An 18129-nucleotide genomic window follows, 5' to 3' on the forward strand; every position below is an offset into this window, starting at 1 on the left:
GTGTCTGAAGGTAGTGGATGACTTGATCTCTCATTGGGGTTGACAGGCTGAGCTTCACACAGGCAGTCTGCCACGGATCCAGAGCACAGCGCTCAGAGGCGAGAAGCTCCACCGAGTGTTCCACTATGTCCTGGATAATCTGGTCAATGTGATGAATGGATACTGCCTTCCAGATCCTTTCTTTAGCAGCAGGGTATGAATCACTTTTCTTAGGTGGGGTGGGGTAGGGGAACAGGTGTATATCTTGGAGAATGGGTGTTCTCCAACATAGTTTAAAATTCATACAGGGAATTTTTTTAAGAGGGAGGAAGATAGAGCTGTTTGACCAAAATTCTGCCACTGTTAATTGTTGGATTTGAAGTCTTTATATCCTTGCTTCTTATCTCTGTCATTGACTTCACATTTAATTGGGATTTAAACCAGTGAACAAGGACAATGTTAGTTGTTTATAATTTCAAAGTAAGTACCGGCATACCTTGGGGATATTGCAGGTTTGATTCCAGACCGCTGCAATAAAGTGAATATTACAAGAAAGAAAATTACGCAAATTTCTCGGTTTCCCAGTGCATAGAAAAGTTATGTTTATATATTGATCAAGAACCTGCCTGCCAATGCAGGAGACATAAGAGATGTGGGTTCGATCCCTGGGTTGGGATGATCCCCTGGGGGAGGAAATGGCAACCCACTCCAGTATTCTTGCCTGGAGAATCCCATGGACAGAGGAGCCTGGTGGGCTACAGTCCATGGGTCACAAAGAGTCAGACATGACTGACGTGACTTAGCAGGCATGTAGTCTATTAAGTGTGTAATAGCATTACATCTAAAAAATGTACATACCTTAATTAAAAAATGTTTTATTGCTAAAAAAGACAAATCATCTCCTGAGCCTTTAAGGAGTCGCAATGGTTTTGCTGGTGGAGGGTTTGAAGTACTAGAATTACAAAAATGTGACACAGAGACATGAAGTGAGCAAATGCTGTTGGAAAAATGGTGCCAATAGACTTCCTTGACACAGGTTTTACATGAAATCTTCAGTTTGTTAAAAAAAAAAACCCGCAATATTTGCAAAGTGCAATAAAGCAGTGCACAATAAAGCGTGGTATGCTATACTGTATGGTAGTGAGTTCAGACATATAATTTTGTTTGGGGGATTGTGTTAATTTTGTCCAGATCCTGTTTTATCATTTCCTTCTTCTCAGGTGAAAGACTGGGTTGAACGGTTGATGAAGACCCTCAGAGACCCCTCCTTGCCTCTCCTAGAATTGCAGGATATCATGACTAGCGTCTCTGGTCGTATCCCGCCCAACGTGGAAAAGTCTATCAAGAAGGAAATGGCTCAGTATGCCAGCAACATCACATCCGTGCTCTGTCAGTTTCCCAGCCAGCAGGTACTTACAGACTAACGCTGCCATGTTCTGCTGGCTGCCCGCCCTAGAGTTCATGCAGTGGGAGTCCTTCCTGTTTGGATCCTCCTCACTGCCTGGATGTTGTACTTTTGAAGTTTTAAGCATTGTGCACTTTACAAAACTGCCTCATGATGCAAGCCCAGTAAGTTAAGTGTTGGGTGTGAAATGTATGGTATCTGTGGTTAAGACAAAAGCATATTGGTCGTGTACCCCATAGAGGTTTGTCCCTGGGGCTGCACCCTGGTTAGAAGTACTTTCATGATTCTAAAGCAGGCGGATATTTGTAGCTCTTTCATCAGAGACTTCCTCACTACCTGTGCAGCATGCTGATTACTCTGTGCCTCTGATCCAGACTTACATGTAGGGACTAAAGCTGGACAAGTGGGGCATTAAGCATGTCTTGCCTGTCAGGACCTCTGGTAAGGCGCTAGTTTTTGTGGTCACTCTTTAGCTCATCTGGCAAAGGGTGAAAAGACAGAGACGTTGCTTTCTTATTTATCATGAATGAACCCCTAAACTATGCCTAGTAGCATTCAGCTGCTCTCAACATGTGAAAGATAGAAATAATCATGTTACAATGATGAAGATTCCAATAGAGACCCAGTCATAGAGAGCTGACATATGGACGCCGTCGGGAAAGGGGAGGGTGGTATGGATCGGGAGAGTGCCACTGCCGTGTAGACACTGCCATGTGGGAAACAGGTGGTAGTGGGAAGTGCTGTGCAGCACAGGGAGCTCAGCACGCTGCTCGGTGATGACTTGGAGAGGAGAATGGCGGCAGGGGTGGCAGGAAGCTCAAGAGGGTGGGGATATATGTTTACCTATAGCCGATTCACTTTGTTGTACAGTAAAAATTAACATTAAAGCAGCTATACTCCAATTAAAACAACAACAACAGGATTCCTAGTGTTGATGCTATTATGCAGGCTAATGTTTTAGGTCCCTTTGTTGAGTTGGGCTTCATTTTTCTCCTTTCTTATACTTTAGATTGCCAACATCCTAGACAGCCACGCAGCCACACTGAACCGGAAATCTGAACGGGAAGTCTTCTTCATGAACACTCAGAGCATCGTCCAGCTGGTGCAGAGGTAGGTACATGGAACTCCAGAGTCCCAGACCTGCCCGTCCCCACACCTTCCTTCCTTCTCAGTAATCACAAAGAGGTTTACCTTCAGGTCACCGTAGAGAACTTAGACAGCACCTCGTATCTTAGAAAATACCTACGTCTACTAAATATCTTAGAATCGTGAGCTAACTCTCCTACCCAGCGTTTCTGATGACTTCTTTCTATTCGGCATCTTTCCATCAATTATTAAGGCATGAATCTCACTGTCTTCTTTTTTCCTTACAATTTCCCTTGAACACCTAATTTTTCTTCTGGCATAGGGCCCTCTTTGACATTTACTCTTATTAGCTCATGGGATCAACTATTGGGCTAAAGGCATCTTCACAGGACTTTTTCAACTTTGAGATATTCATAAATTTTTCAGATTTCCCTTAGCCATTTCAAGGCTGTCGTGATCGTTTCTGCTTAGCAATGAGGGACTGAACCAGTGTGTTGTTGGGTAGGGCTATCAAGTGGTTTTGCTTTTGTTTTCTCTCTCTCTCTCTTTTTCTCCATTTCTTTATAAGAAAAAAGTCTTGTCTGTGGCCACATTTCTTTTAGACTTGGATTTATGTTATTTATTTATTATTTTTGGCTGTGCCACGTCCTCATCACTGTGCATACATCCTCTCTAATTGTCGTGAGCAGGGTTTACTCTCTAGCTGCCAGCTACACTGGCTTCTTATGGAGGTGGATTCTCCTGCGGAGCTCGGGCTCTAGGGCGTGCGGGCTTCAGTGGTTGCCGCACGCGGGCTCAGTAGTTGTGGCGCACAGGCTTAGTTGCCCCACGGCACGTGGGTTCCTCCCAGACCAGGGATCGAACCTGCGTCGCCTGCACCGGCGGGCAGATTCTCAACCACTGGAGCACCAGGGAGGCCGGCTTGACTTTAAATTGACCTGGTTAATTGACTCTAGACTGGCTTCTGTCCTGTCCTATATACACAGGGAAGGCTGTTCTATAGGAGGCCTAGTAAGCTTTGGGTTTATTATTTCATGGTTGGTTATTTAATGGTGTTAGCCTGTCAGGATTTTCTTCTAGACTTAAATTCATGTTATTTATTTATACCTTCCTCTGTCTGCCTAGGTACCGCAGTGGCATCCGAGGACACATGAAGGCTGTGGTGATGGACCTGCTGCGGCAGTACCTGCGAGTAGAGACACAATTCCAGAACGGTAAGCTCCTTCCTGAGGCTCTGTACCCGAAAGCATCTCCTTCGAGGGCTGAGCGATAGCTGAGCCAGTCCATCCTGTCACCAACACTTGACACGAACAGCCATCTTCCTCCTTTCACCAGTCCCTTAAAAACTAAACTGCTCTGTCCCACTAACACCAAAGAAAGAACAACAAAACACAACTTGATGAGACTGAATCAGTGTGCTTCTGCAAGAGGGCTGACATAATTTTTCTAGTAGAGATTAGCATTCCCCATTGGCCTCTTCTTGACCTTGTATAGTGAGGGTTAGTTGAGTCAGACCAGGCTGAAATTGAGAAAGCCTATCTGAAGAGCTTGCCTCTCAGCAGCTCATCCATGGAATGAACAACAGGCATCTGAAAAAGGCTCAGATTTTCTAATGCTTTCCAGTGTATCGTTTGGGTGGAGTTTATCCGTCACTTTCTCTGTATAGTGTCACTAATGACTTCAGTTCAGTTCAGTTCAGTCGCTCAGTCATGTCTGACTCTTTGTGATCCCATGAATCGCAGCACGCCAGGCCTCCCTGTCCATCACCAACTCCCAGAGTTCACTGAGACTCACATCCATCGAGTCGGTGATGCCATCCAGCCATCTCATCCTCTGTCGTCCCCTTCTCCTCCTGCCCCCAGTCCCTCCCAGCATCAGAGTCTTTTCCAATGAGTCATCTCTTCACATGAGGTCGCCAAAGTACTGGAGTTTCAGCTTTAGCATCATTCCTTCCAAAGAAATCCCAGGGCTGATCTTCAGAATGGACTGGTTGGATCTCCTTGCAATCCAACGGACTCTCAAGAGTCTTCTCCAACACCACAGTTCTAAAGCATCAATTCTTCGGCGCTCAGCCTTCTTCACAGTCCAACTCTGACATCCATACATGACCACAGGAAAAACCATAGCCTTGACTAGATGGACCTTTGTTGGCAAAGTAACATCTCTACTTTTGAATATGCTATCTAGGTTGGTCATAACTTTTCTTCCAAGGAGTAAGCGTCTTTTAATTTCATGGCTGCAGTCACCATCTGCAGTGATTTTGGAGCCCCCCAAAATAAAGTCTGACACTGTTTCCACTGTTTCCCCATCTATTTCCCATGAAGTGATGGAACCGGATGCCATGATCTTCGTTTTCTGAATGTTGAGCTTTAAGCCAACTTTTTCACTCTCCACTTTCACTTTCATCAAGAGGCTCTTTAGTTCCTCTTCACTTTCTGCCATAACGGTGGTGTCATCTGCATATCTGAGGTTATTGATATTTCTCCCGGCAGTCTTGATTCCAGCTTGTGTTTCTTCCAGTCCAGCATTTCTCATGATGTACTCTGCATGTAAGTTAAATAAGCAGGGTGACAATATACAGCCTTGACGTACTCCTTTTTCTATTTGGAACCAGTCTGTTGTTCCATGTCCAGTTCTAACTGTTGCTTCCTGACCTGCATATAGGTTTCTCAAGAGGCAGGTCAGGTGGTCTGGTATTCCCTTCTCTTTCAGAATTTTCGTCTCTAAAGCACTGTGGCTAAGATTTTAAAGCTCCATACTGCAGATACTGCTTTCTGCCACAAGATGGCAGTGAAACGCCACAGAATTTGAAAGATTGCCTCTTCATATTGTTTGCTCTGTTTTGCTCATTTTTCCATCTTTAAAGGATGACTCTGCCGCTCATGACAAGCAGAAATACTCAAGTAAATATTGCAGACTGAATCTGGCAGTGTGTAAAATAATACGTCACAACCCAGTTGTCTTTATCCCACTAGTGTAAGCTTGATTAATATGTGAATCATTTATCATGTAATGGATAAAAAGAGGAAAAAACATGGCCATCATCTTAAGATATGGATGATACAAGCCTTTGACAAAATTGAATATCCATTCATGATAAGTTCTTGCCCAACTGAGAATGAAATGGTACTTTTTATCATGTAAAATTCTCCTACAAAAAAATCTGTAGGCTACATCATACATAGTGGTAAAATGTTGAAAGCAATCTCTTTAAGGTTAAAAATAAGACAAGGATGCCTGCTATCATTACTGCTCTTCAGCATCATAGTGGATATCCCAGCTGCTTTTGTAAGGCAAGAAAAAAGAATAAAAAGTATGAGGAGTGGAGTAAAGGTATGGAAAGGAGTACAGAAGTACATCAGCCACTATTAGGTATGACATGAGGTCTACCCGGAAAGCCTCAAAGTATCCACATGTTTATTATTAGAATTATTTAAAATCTAGCAAAGTTGCTGGATACAAAAGTCAGTATATGGGGCTTCCCTGGGAGCTCAGTGGTAAAGAATCTGCCTGCCAACATGGGAGATACAGGTTCGATCCCTGGTCTGGGAAGATCCCATATGCCACAGAGCAACTAAGCCCGTGAGCCATAACCACTTAGCCCACGCACCCCAGAGCCCGTGCTCCGCAACAAGAGAAGCCACCGCAATGAAAAGCCTACACACCACAGCTAAAGAGTAGCACCTGCTCTCTGCAGCGGGAGAAAAAAAGCTTGCACCACAGCAAGGACCCAGCACAGCCAAAATTAATTAATTAATTAATTAAATTTAAAAAGTCAATATACAAAATTAAAATTTTATAGTAGAACAGTTTAGAAAAGTATTCCATTTGAAATAGCAACCCAAAATATGAAATTCTGAGGAATAAGTCTAACAAAAAAATTTGCAACCTTTTTTGGAGAAAGTTGTAATCAGTAGAAATAATAAAGATCTAGATAAATATCATGGCCTTGGATTGGAATATATATATTTGCAAAGTGTTGATTCTCTCGGAGTTCATATGTAGATTTATTGACTTTGCAATAAATATCTTACTAGTGTATTTCTATGGAATTTGTCGGGCTAGTTCTATAATTCACATGAAAGGTAACCAAGATTCTTCTAAAGAAATACACTATGGAGGTATTTGTCCAGTTAAATATCAAGATTTGAGATAAAGCCATATTAATGAAGAGATTGTGATATTGGTGTTAGGGCAGATTAATAGAACAATGGGACATTGGCTCTGTTAACCCAGAGGCAGATACATGAAAAACTACAACAGGGCATGTGTTGTAAGTCATGGGGAAAGGACAGTTTGCTACTGGGTAATGGATTATTCATTTGCCACCACCCCTCCAAAAAAAAAGATCCCTAGCCTAGACAAGATGCACAAAAATCGATTCCAGATTAATTTAAAACTTAAACACATACTAAAGGGGCAAAACTACTTAATTTTTAGGAGAATATCCTTATGACCTCAAGACCAAGAAGATTTTGTCATGTAAAACCAGCAGGAACAAACTATAAAGGAAAAGGATAAATAAGTTGACATCACTTAAGAAATTCTGTTCATGAAAAGATCCCATAAAAAGACTTTGAAAATACAAGCCATAAAGTGGAGGAAGATATTTATAAATCGTAACAACTGAGAAAGGATTAGAATCTGTAGAGCACTGCCTTGAGTCAATAAGTGAAAGATGACCTAATAGAAAAATGGGCAAAAGATAAAAAAAAGATAATTTGGAGAAGAGGAAGCACAAATGATCACACCCAAATGATCAATGAAAAGATGTTCGATCTTACTAATTAGAGAGCTATGAACCAAAACCACAATAAGATTGGCAAAAATTTAAAATTCACATCATCTTCCACCACTTGTATAAGTAGAAGTGCAAATTGTTACAACCACTTTGGAAAACAGTTCATCAGTACCTAATGGAATTGAACTTATTTATGTTCTTCAACCTACCAATTTCACTCTTAGATGACATGCTCTAGAGAAACTGTTACACATGTTTATTAAGGAGACATATTCAGGACTGTTGGTGGTATCATTATTCATTAATAGCAAACAAGACTGGAAACAACCCAAATATACACAAGTTGAATAGATAGTTGAATTCTAGTATATTTCTACAATGGATTAGTCTACAGCAGTGAAAATGGAACCAAGATGCATCCAAAACATAATGGTCAGGGAAAGAAACAAGTTACAGAAGGATCCAAACATTCCATTGTTACCAAGTTGAAAACAGGAAAAGTGAATATATACATTCATGGATACATATATATATGTACACACACACATTTGTGATAAATGTAAAGAGCAAAAGAACGATTAACATAACATTCAGTTTAGTGGTTATTTTTGAGGAGGAGCACATAGGATCCTTCAAAGATACTAAAAATGTTCTGATAGATGGTAGTTACTTGGGCGTTTATTCTTCTGAATGTATGTGTCGCAGTAAAAAGTTTTTTTAAAAGAGGTACTTGGCATCATTGCTTTCTTTCTGCTTAGTGTCTCTGCTGCCTCTCCCCTGGGTAAATGTTCTTCATATTTCCCCTGGCCCTAGTAATTTCCATTACCAAGATATATTTCTGTTGTCACTTTAGGGAGAAATATGAATTTATATAGGATAACCAACAGCTTCCATTTTGTCCCAAATGGATATTTTATGAAATTGGCAGCTCTCTAAATACTGAAGTTCACTGTTTTTCAAATATATTTAGGTTGATTTTGAAAAAAATCTTATGTCAGTCACTAATATTTAAAACAGATAAGGGACTTCCCTTGTGGTCCAGCAGTTAAGACTTTGCTTTTCAATGCAGAGCGTGTGGGTTTGATCCCAGGTCAGGGAGCTAAGATTCTACTTACCTCCTGTCCAAAAAAACCAAAACATTAAATAGAAGCAATATTGTAACAGATTCAATAAAGACTTTAAAAATGGTCCAAATCAGAATAATCTTTAAAAAAAAACCAAACAGATAAAAGCAGAGTTGCCTTCGTTGATTGTGCTTGATGTTCTAGGAATACCTGGCAGTGCAGTTTGAATGCCACTGTTGTGGTTTGTAACTTAACATGCAGTCTGAACTAGGTGATAATCCTTTAGTATTTTCATGATTTCATAAAAATTCTGACCCTTTAGACTATTCGGATGCTCATTCTCCTTTACTTGTAAATTTAATTCTGAGGTAAGCTGTTTTCTAAAGAACTGAATATTACTTATATTCCGTGGTAGCAGTCACTACGGTATACCTGAGGCTTACGCTTCTGTTGCAAAACACAGCCCTGCCCGTGAGAACTAACCTGCCTCTGGTGGCCTTGTGAAAGGCCAATGAAAATACGCATAACTGTATCTCTCTACAGACCTTTTACCTTCATGCAGGGTTCTTCCTGATCTGTGTCTTAGTTTGGATTTGGAATTCCTAGGCATTGCTTAACTATTCTGTGGACTTAGAAGAGAAAATGTTGATTCCAGAGGAAGCAGCCATCCTTCTTGTGGATATTGATAAGTTTGGGTGTTTTAGTTTTGAACTAAAACCACGCCTTCTAGTTGAGGTGAAACAGTTTTGGTGAGTGGAACATGGAACCAGAATCTCTAGCTGGGGTTTAATGGTGTTGACATCTCTTTTTAAGTAGCTGAACCCTCTCTTCTAAGGAAACCACGTTGCTCAGGTTGTGCGCTCAGTCTCGTCCAACTCTTTGCAGCCCTGTGGATGTAGCCTAGCAGGGTCCTGTGTCCAGGGCGTTCTCCAGGCAAGAATACTGGAGTGGGTAGCCATTTCCTACTCCAGAGGATCTTCCCAACCCAGGGATCAAACCCATGTCTCTTGGGGTCTCCTGCATTGGCAGGTGGATTCTTTACCACTAGTGCCACCTGGGAAGCCCAAGGAAACCACTGCAGGAAGCTAAATAAGAGAGTTTAGAGTAAGGGTCGGGGGTGGACTCTCAGGCCCTAAGACACACCCTTCCCCACCTGTCAAAATTTTTAAATGAAAATAAGACTTAGAGAAGTAAAGTGATTTGCCCAGGAGCGCATCACCATTTGGTAACAGAGCTAAGCTTTGAGCCCAGGGCTTTTATACCAGATTACCTGACTCCTAGCCCAGAGTTGTTCTTAATAAACCACACTGCCAATTCTATAGAAATCTACCTAAGAAAATTCTCAAGCTGTTTCTTCTCACTGCTTATTAATTTTCTAAATAGCATGTAAATGTGAACGTGCGTACATGGTGGTGACCGGTTCTTTTTGCTGCTCGTAGGCCACTATGACAAGTGCGTGTTCGCCCTCCGGGAGGAGAACAAGAGTGATATGAACACTGTGCTGAACTACATCTTCTCTCATGCTCAGGTCACCAGGAAGAATCTTCTGGTCACCATGCTTATCGTGAGTACCACTTTTCAGAACCTGTAAGGATGGCTGACGAGACGAAAAAGTGTTTCTCCCTGTGATGGCTCTGGTCAGAGGGAAAGCTCCTGTCTCGTGTGATTCTGGGATGAGCAGGGCTCGGGTTGTGGGTTAATAGTTTCTCACGCCTGTCTTTGCCCTTGACCTGAAGGAACTTGCTCCAGTTGGGAAAGAATTGTTCTGCCAATTATTCATATCATTTTAAAAAATGAATTTATTTTTTTAATTGAAGGATAATTGCTTTACAGAATTTTGCTGTTTTCTGTCAAACCTCAACATGAATCAGTCATAGGTATACATATATCTCCTCTCTTTTGAACCTCCCTCCCATCTCCCCACCCCACCCCTCTAGGTTGATGCAGAGCCCCTGTTTGGGTTTCCTGAGCCATATAGCAAATTCCCATTGGCTATCTATTTTACATATGATAATATAAGTTTCCGTGTTACTCTTTCCATACATCTCACCCTCTCCTCCCCTCTCCCCATGTCCACGTCTATTCTCTATGTCTCTTTCTCCATTGCTGCCTTGTAAATAAATTCTTCAGTACCATTTTTCTAGATTCTGTATATATGTGTTAGAATATGATATTTCTCTTTCCGCCTTACTTCACTCTGTATGATAGGCTCTAGGTTCATCCACCTCGTTAGAACTGACTCAAATGCATTCCTTTTTATGGCTGAGTAACATTACATTGTATACATGTACCACAACTTTATCCATTCGTCTGTCTATGGGCATCTAGGTTGCTTCCATATTCTAGCTATTGTAAATAGTGCCGCAGTGAACAGTGGAATACATGTGTCTTTTTCAGTTTTGGTTTCCTCAGGGGATATGCCTAGGAGTGGGATTGCTGGGTCATATGGTGGTTTTCTAAAGACTCTCCATACCATCTTCCATAGTGGCCGTATCAATTTACACTGCCACCAACAGTGCAAGAGCGTTCCCTTTTCTCCACGCCCTCTCCAGCATTCATTGTTTGTAGACTTGTTGATGATGGCCATTCTGACTGGTGTGAGGTGATATCTCATTGTAGTTTTGATTTGCATTTCTCTAATAATGACTGATGTTGAGCATCTTTTCATGTGTTTGTTGACCATCTGTATGTCTTCTTTGGAGAAATGTCTGTTTAGGTCTTTTCCCCACTTTTTGATTGGGTTGTTTGTTTTTCTGGTATTGAGTTGTATGAGCTGTTTGGATATTTTGGAAATTAATCCTTTGTCAGTTGTTTCATTTGCTATTTTTTCCTCCCATTCTGAGGGTTGTCTTTTCACATTGCTTATCGTTTCCTTTGCTGTGTAAAAGCTTTTAATCAGGTCCCACTTGTTTACTTTTGTTTTTATTTCCGTTATTCTAGGAGGTGGGTCACAGAGGATCTTGCTTTGATTTATGTCATCGGGTGTTCTGCCTATGTTTTCCTCTAAGAGTTTTAAAGTTTCTGATCTTCCATTTAGGTCTTTAATCCATCTTGAGTTTATCTTTGTGTATGATGTTAAGAACTGTTCTGATTTCATTCTTTTACAGGTAGCTGTCCAGTTTTCCTAGCACCATTTATTGAAGAGGCTTATTCATATCATCTTATACAAGAACTCAAAGCCCGTGGCTCTACTCGCAGTTGCCTCATGTTTCCCCATTCCTATTGTCACTCACGACAGTAGCTTTATAATGGAGTCTTATCTAGCCAGCATTGTTGTTGTTTAGTTGCCAAGTTGTGTCTGACCCTTTTGTGACCTCAGGGATTGTAGCCCACCAGGCTCTTCTGTCCATGGGATTTCCCAGGCAAGAATACCAGAGTGGGTTACCATTTCCTTCTCCAGGGGATCTTCCTGACTCTGGGATCAAACCTGTGTCTTCTCCATTGGCAGGCAGATTCTTTACCACTGAGACACCAGGGAAGCCCTATGTAGCCAATGTACAGTCCCATTATAACTTTTGTTTGTTCTATGAATGTCAGCAATGGCTCTCATATCCAAAACTTAATAACAAAAAGTAACTGTTAGAAGTCTAGTACTGTTCCTTCCGGACTCAAAACACACTTAAGTTTATTCCTCATCTTCTTTGATCCCTTTCTGTCTTATTTATATGGACGTCTTAAGCGTTGACTCATTGGAAAAGACTCTGATACTGGGAGGGATTGGGGGCAGGAGGAGAAGGGAACGACAGAGGATGAGATGGCTGGATGGCATCACCGACTCTATGGACATGAGTTTGAGTGAACTCCGGGAGTTGGTGATGGACAGGGAGGCCTGGCGTGCTGCGATTCATGGGGTCGCAGAGAGTCAGACACGACTGAGCGACTGAACTGAACTGAACTGAAGCTCAATTATTGGATTGGTAGTAGATACATGCTTTTGTCCCCATAACTCAGTAATTTGAGAATTAGTAGAAAGAGGCAATGAGAAGGGAGACTAGTAAACACGAGTGGGACTGATGTACATTTGACCAGTGGGTAGAATTTCTGTGCCCTTGAGGATTTTTAAAGATGATTTGTAAGCTCTCCACTCATTGGTTTTTCTTGCTCATTCTAGGTAGGAATCAGGACAGTCGGACTGGTCTTCAAAACCTACCCCCACCAGTCCCATCCCACGAACAATTTCGTACTCCGTGAACAATTAATTGCCTCGCTGCTACATGTTTGTGTTTTGGGGAGACTGTATTACCTTTTTGCTCCTTTGGTTTTCTTTCTTGCCTTTTTGTGGGATTGGCATTCTTGGTACCTTAATTCCATCCTTTCTTCTTGGAGGGAAAAAAACTACACATCTTCTGCTATATTTTATTGCATGGTTCAGAGTGAAGGGAAAGTATCTGCTTCACATCTCTGGTTAACAACAGTGCCACTCTCTCAGTTATCTGCCTAGGTGGCTAACTCTGGAGGATATAACATTTCTTAGAAATAGCCACTTTAAAAAATATGTAATCATAGGGAGAGTTCATTACCTTTGCTACCCTAGAATGGCTAGACGGTGGGGAAACCAGCAGATGCATTTGAAAGGAAAAAAAAAATATCAGCACAATGTAATATTTCAACTTCTCCAAGTGATAGGTTTCAGCAAAGAAGATATTACCTTTGGCAACCTGCTGGTTTTCTTTCTCTCAATTGGAAGAGGGAAGAAACCTCTGACTAATTAGATTTTTCCCTTAAATTTTAATGAAAGGGATTGCTAACTCTCATTTGGTTAAAGCCAAGACTTTTCTGGCAGGAAAGGGCAATGATGAGGATGTGGAAGAATCTGTCAGTTTGGACCTAAAAATGGGGTAGAATTTGCCATTTTAGAAAGCTAATTATAGTGAGTTTTCATGTTATTATGATTACCTTTTTAAGGACTTAACAGTTTTTCTGCACTAAAAATAGACCAAAGCCCAGAAACCTTGGAGCAGCAGAAGAGTAATGATTGTCCAAGACTGTCGCTGGGTTTCTTAAATTCTAATTTGTAAGATATAGGGGCTCGGCTCGCTCCTTTTGCGGAGTGATTGTAAGTAACGCTTGCCTTAAGAATCTCATTATTGGAACACGGAGCCATATTTCCTCAGAGAATTCTGGAGTAGCTTTGAGCCGGGGCTGTTCATTTCTCAAGTAATCACGCTGGTGTGATGGAGAGAGAAAATGGCAGCTGTTCGGAGCTCAGGCCTTCAATTTTCTTCAGAGTCCAGTCACTCAAGTGTGTAATTACACGGGGGGTGCTGCAGAGGCGTTGGGCCCTGTCAGAGAGCTGGTTTGAGGCTGTGCTTTCTGCTTTTGCCAGTCAGGACAGGCAGAAGCCAATGGGACTCTGGCTTGCTGCTAGTTCTTTTTTTTCCCCACCTTGTCATCCTGATTACTTCTTACCTGCGTGGATGGTACCCAAACTTTCTTTCCAGCAGGCCAAGCTTTTTGGAGAAAAGAGTCGTTTGTTTAGTGTTTTGGTTTAGATGAATAGGAAGGAGAGGAGGAGGAGGGGGAGGAGGGGCTGGGAGGAGGGAGAGGGAAGGGGAGGGGGAAGGAGGAGGAAGGTTGAAGATGTGAACCAGAAAGATGGATTCTTCCTTTTCTTTCTTTTGGCATTTCACATTTGTCTTTAAAAAAAAAACAACAACAAAAGAAAACTTGGTAAACATCTGTAGGCTTTTGTATCATTAAATTGCTTTTGAAATATCAGTTATTTTGACCTCGTCCCAGAGATTTGGAAAACAAGAAGTTAATTGCTGTGACTGAGCTAAGGATCGGCTAGCAGTGACTTGGGGAGCAGGAATGAAGGCTGGGACAGGACTGCTCTCCGATCTGCCTTCTTCCGGGGGCGGTGGGGGGTGTCCAGTCCCCCACCTCACATCTGCATTAGTGGGGGTGGCTGGTAAAAGCCATTTCAGCTGTTTGGGTTACTCTCTCTAATGGCTATCACCTGGCTATGGCAGCGTTCCATTCCCCCAGCTTGCATTCTCTGCTGGCTCCCCCTTTCTTTGCTTACCTTGGCTTCCTGATTGATGGTTATGTGCCCAGCATTCCCATCTCTGCTTTCTAGAAGTAGGACTGTCGATGGTGTGCTTTGCTGAACTAGACAGTGATGTCTGGGACTTTTGAACCTAGAGGGTGGGAATCAAGAAGATTGAGCCTCTGTGAATCAGTGTTGCAGAATGTGGGCTGCTCCGAGGAAGCCACCCTGCCTTCCAGGTGGTGGCATCACTTGCCTCATAGTCTCACTAGCAGATTTCATCCAATCTTTCACTGTATCTGGAGAGCAAAATACTGAGTAAAACGCTAGTTTTGTCCAGTTTTCTCCATGTGAAGGAACATGGTGCCACATTGAAAACAAAGGAAGTTTATTTTTTGAAAGCTCTTATTTCTTAATTTTATAGGAAAACGCTTAGGAAATTGTTAATGTTTGCTCAGAGATGTTTGAAGGACTCTTTAGCCAAATTTTGTGCTGATGGAAAGGATCAACCTCTTCACAGCTCTAGACGAAAGAGTATGTGTCTTGTACCCACCTTGATTCTGAGTAGTCTTCCCTCACTACTTGCCTTATTTCTGATGTGGTCCTCATTAACGTGTTACGGCCCATGCTTTGCTAGGAGTAGTGGCGTGCCTGGGAGCCTCTGATTTTGTTTAGACTGTGCTGCGCTTAATCACTCAGTCATATCTGACTCTTGGCGACCCCAAGGACTACAGCCCACCAGGCTCCTCGGTCCACAGGGATTCTCCAGGTAAGAATACTGGAGTGGGTTGCCATGCGCTCTTCCAAGGCATCTTCCCAACCAAGGGATCAAACCCAGATCTCCTGCATTGCAGGCGGATTCTCTACTGACTGAGCCACCAGGGAAACCCAGAGCGTTTAAACACCCTTCTATCCTTCTCTCAACATAACTGCAAATAATTTTATCCAATATATGATAAAGGAGAAAATTCTTTCTCAGTAAACTCAGGTTTCCTGAATAAGGGTGATATTAACATTTCTTGTTAAACCTGCCCCACAGCTTTTATGAGCTGGTGAGAAGTTGCTGAATGGTACAGGGACCCCAGCCTCGTGCTCTGTGATGACCTAGAGGGGTTAGCATGGAGGAGGGGAGGGAGACTCAAGAGGGAGGGGATATATGTATAATTAGGACTGAATTATGTTATTATACGGCAGAAACCAAAGCAACATTATAAAGCAGTTTCCCTCCAATTAAAGAATTTAAAAAACATCTAGCTGTGACCGTATGAAGTTGCCAGTCCATTTTTGGTTTGGGGATTGGTGCCTCACCCAGCTGGACAGTAGTTAATGTGTCGAGAACATTACCCATTACATCACATTCTTCTCATTTTGAATTGCCTTCAGATTTTAGGATGTGAGGATCAAGTTGGCTATATGGGGCTCTCCTGGAAGTGAGCTGCATAACTTTGGCAGAAGTTTTGACATTTAAGCATGCTTGTTATATTTCTGCAAATCTGAGCTATTCCTTGCAATTAGCTACCACCCAGGTTAAGAATGAAAACAAGAAATAAGTGTGTGCTATCAACCTTAGCCATTACTAAATAATTTTCATCCTGGCTTGCAGATTTATGCAGGTAAGCCCCAAACCAGGAGATAGGCTCGTTAAATGAACCTGCCTCTCTGCGTTGAGGAAACACACGCTGGCACCATCACCCTTTAGTGTTAACTGCTACAGGATGTTCCGCGGAGTCAGACGGGGATGCTGGGCTGTCCGGTGGCCCAAAGGACATCTGTGTCTAGACCAGAGGCCCGTAAACTTCCTCTTGGAGGTTTACATCTTAGGACGGGTGGTTCTGATAACAGAATCATCTTCCATCCTTCATGGTTTCTTTCAGGACCTGAACTCTGTGTTGAGGCTAAGGACAGGAGAGGATTGAGAGTATTACTCTACAAGACAATTTTCTATTGCCAATCTTTTCCTAAGTTCTAGTGATGACAATGGAGAAAATAATATACAAATGCAAAATTTTCAAGTCACGATAATTAAAAAAAATTTTTTTTCTCTTTTACTTTTTAAATTATGAAAGTATAACACATTAAGAGACTTGGAATATACAGAACAAAGTCACATATAGTTCTGCTATATATTACAATTTTTTTTAAGTAGATAAATAAGCTTTTCAGTTGGAGTTTCAATATCAAACTCTCAAAAATGAATAAAATGAACATACAGAAAAGTAGAGGATATAGGCGTCAAGGCATGATAAATTATTGGAAGTAGTGGTTTATTCATACTGTGTTTGGTATTTCATATTCCAGAAAGGTCTGGTTTCTACACTTTATCACTGGGAGCCCAGGAAGATTGTCAGTGGTGATCGTGAATGAATAATTACTTCCCTATTATTTTTTTCTAACCTCCATAGTTCACTTTTCTTACAGAAAGCAAGCTTCTCTACCCACTTTGTCACCCCCTCTCTCTCATACTAGAAAGAAGAAATGAAAAGGCTTTACTTTTAAGTAGTTTTGTGTGTGTGTGCTTTAGTTAGAATGTGATCTGTAGTTAGACAAGCTGGTAACTCCATTTTTATTTGATTATTTTAATGTAATCTGGAAAGGCAAACCTGGATTTCCTTTCGAGGGAAACCAGTCCATATCAAATCCGATATAGGTTGAGGAGGTGGCTGGTGTTTCTGTTTTGTTGTGCTGACTTTTATTGTTGGCTTGTGTTTGTTTTTGTTGTATTGAGAGTTTAGCCTGGCTTTTTGCAGAGTGGGCTTCCCTGGTGGATAGCTGAGTCTGTTACCCAGGACATTGCTTAGGTTTTGGGATCTTTCAGAGGGTAGTTCTGAAGACTGGAGTAAGTACCTCAGAAAGAATTCTCTTTCTTAGGTAAAGGGGGATTTAGGTAGGAAAAGCTTATCTTGTTTTCCCTACCCACTGTTACCTCTTCTTTCCTTCTGTTTTGTTATGGTCTTGTTGCTGGTGATTTTATTTATTTTGTTTGTTTCTTGGCCTTGCTCTGCAGCTTGCAGGATCCTAGTTCCCCAGAAAAGAAAAGAAAGTGAAGTCGCTCAGTCGTGTCAGACTCTTTGCAACCCCATGGACTGTAGCCTACCAGGCTTCTCCATTCATGGGACTTTCCAGGCAAGAATACTGGAGTGGGTTGCCATTTATTTCTCCAGAGGATCTTCCTGACCCAGGGATCGAACCTGGGTCTCCCACACTGTGGGCAGCCGCTTTACCCTCTGAGCCACCAGGGAAGCCAGGAATCAAATCTGGGCCCTCAGCAATGAAAGCGTGGAGTCCTAACCATTGGGCTGCCAGGGGGGGTTCAATTGCTGGTGATTTTGTATATTCCCTTGAAATTCTGTTTTGCTCCTGAGTTCTCAGTAAAAGATGAGACTTCATTATATTTTCTCCCTGCTGTTTCTTTTGTGCCCTGGGATAGGAAGAACAGGTCCTTCAGTCTGTGACCATATGCTCAACCAAGCCTGGAATTTACAGTCACTTTCTTCTTCCACTCAGATGAGTGAATCAATTCAGTTTAGTTGCTCAGTCGTGTCCCACTCTTTGTGACCCCACGGACTGCAACACGCCAGGCTTCCCTGTCCATCACCAACTCCTGGAGCTTACTCAAAGTCATGTCCATTGAGTCAGTGATGTCATCCAACCATCTCATCCTCTATCGTTCCTTTCTCCTCCTGCCTTAGATTTTTCCCAGCTTCAGGGTCTTCTCCAATGAGTCAGTTCTTCATATCAGGTGGCCAAAGTATTGGAGTTTCAGCTTCAGCATCAGTCCCTCCAATGAACACCCAGGACTGATCTCCTTGATGGACTGGTTGGATCTCCTTGCAGTACAAGGGACTCTCAAGAGTCTTCTCCAGCA

The 18129-nt window shown here is 42.1% G+C and overlaps 1 protein-coding gene across 9 annotated transcripts in view; it reads left to right on the plus strand.

Annotated features, from left to right (window-relative positions):
• The window catches only part of ACACA (acetyl-CoA carboxylase alpha), a 286860-nt gene that overhangs the window by 134352 nt on the left and 134379 nt on the right, over positions 1–18129 (plus strand). For all 9 annotated transcript variants that reach the window (XM_086360402.1, XM_086360403.1, XM_086360410.1 and 6 more), the window contains 5 exons: positions 47–193; positions 1200–1388; positions 2394–2494; positions 3596–3684; positions 9715–9839. In XM_086360402.1, coding sequence (XP_086216528.1) covers positions 47–193; positions 1200–1388; positions 2394–2494; positions 3596–3684; positions 9715–9839 — 651 coding nt within the window. The remainder of the gene's footprint in view (positions 1–46; positions 194–1199; positions 1389–2393; positions 2495–3595; positions 3685–9714; positions 9840–18129) is intronic.

Source organism: Bos grunniens, chromosome 19 (assembly GCF_055505025.1).
Source record: "Bos grunniens cultivar Pamir isolate PY7600 chromosome 19, Bosgru_T2T1.0, whole genome shotgun sequence".
NCBI classification, from domain to species: domain Eukaryota; kingdom Metazoa; phylum Chordata; class Mammalia; order Artiodactyla; family Bovidae; genus Bos; species Bos grunniens.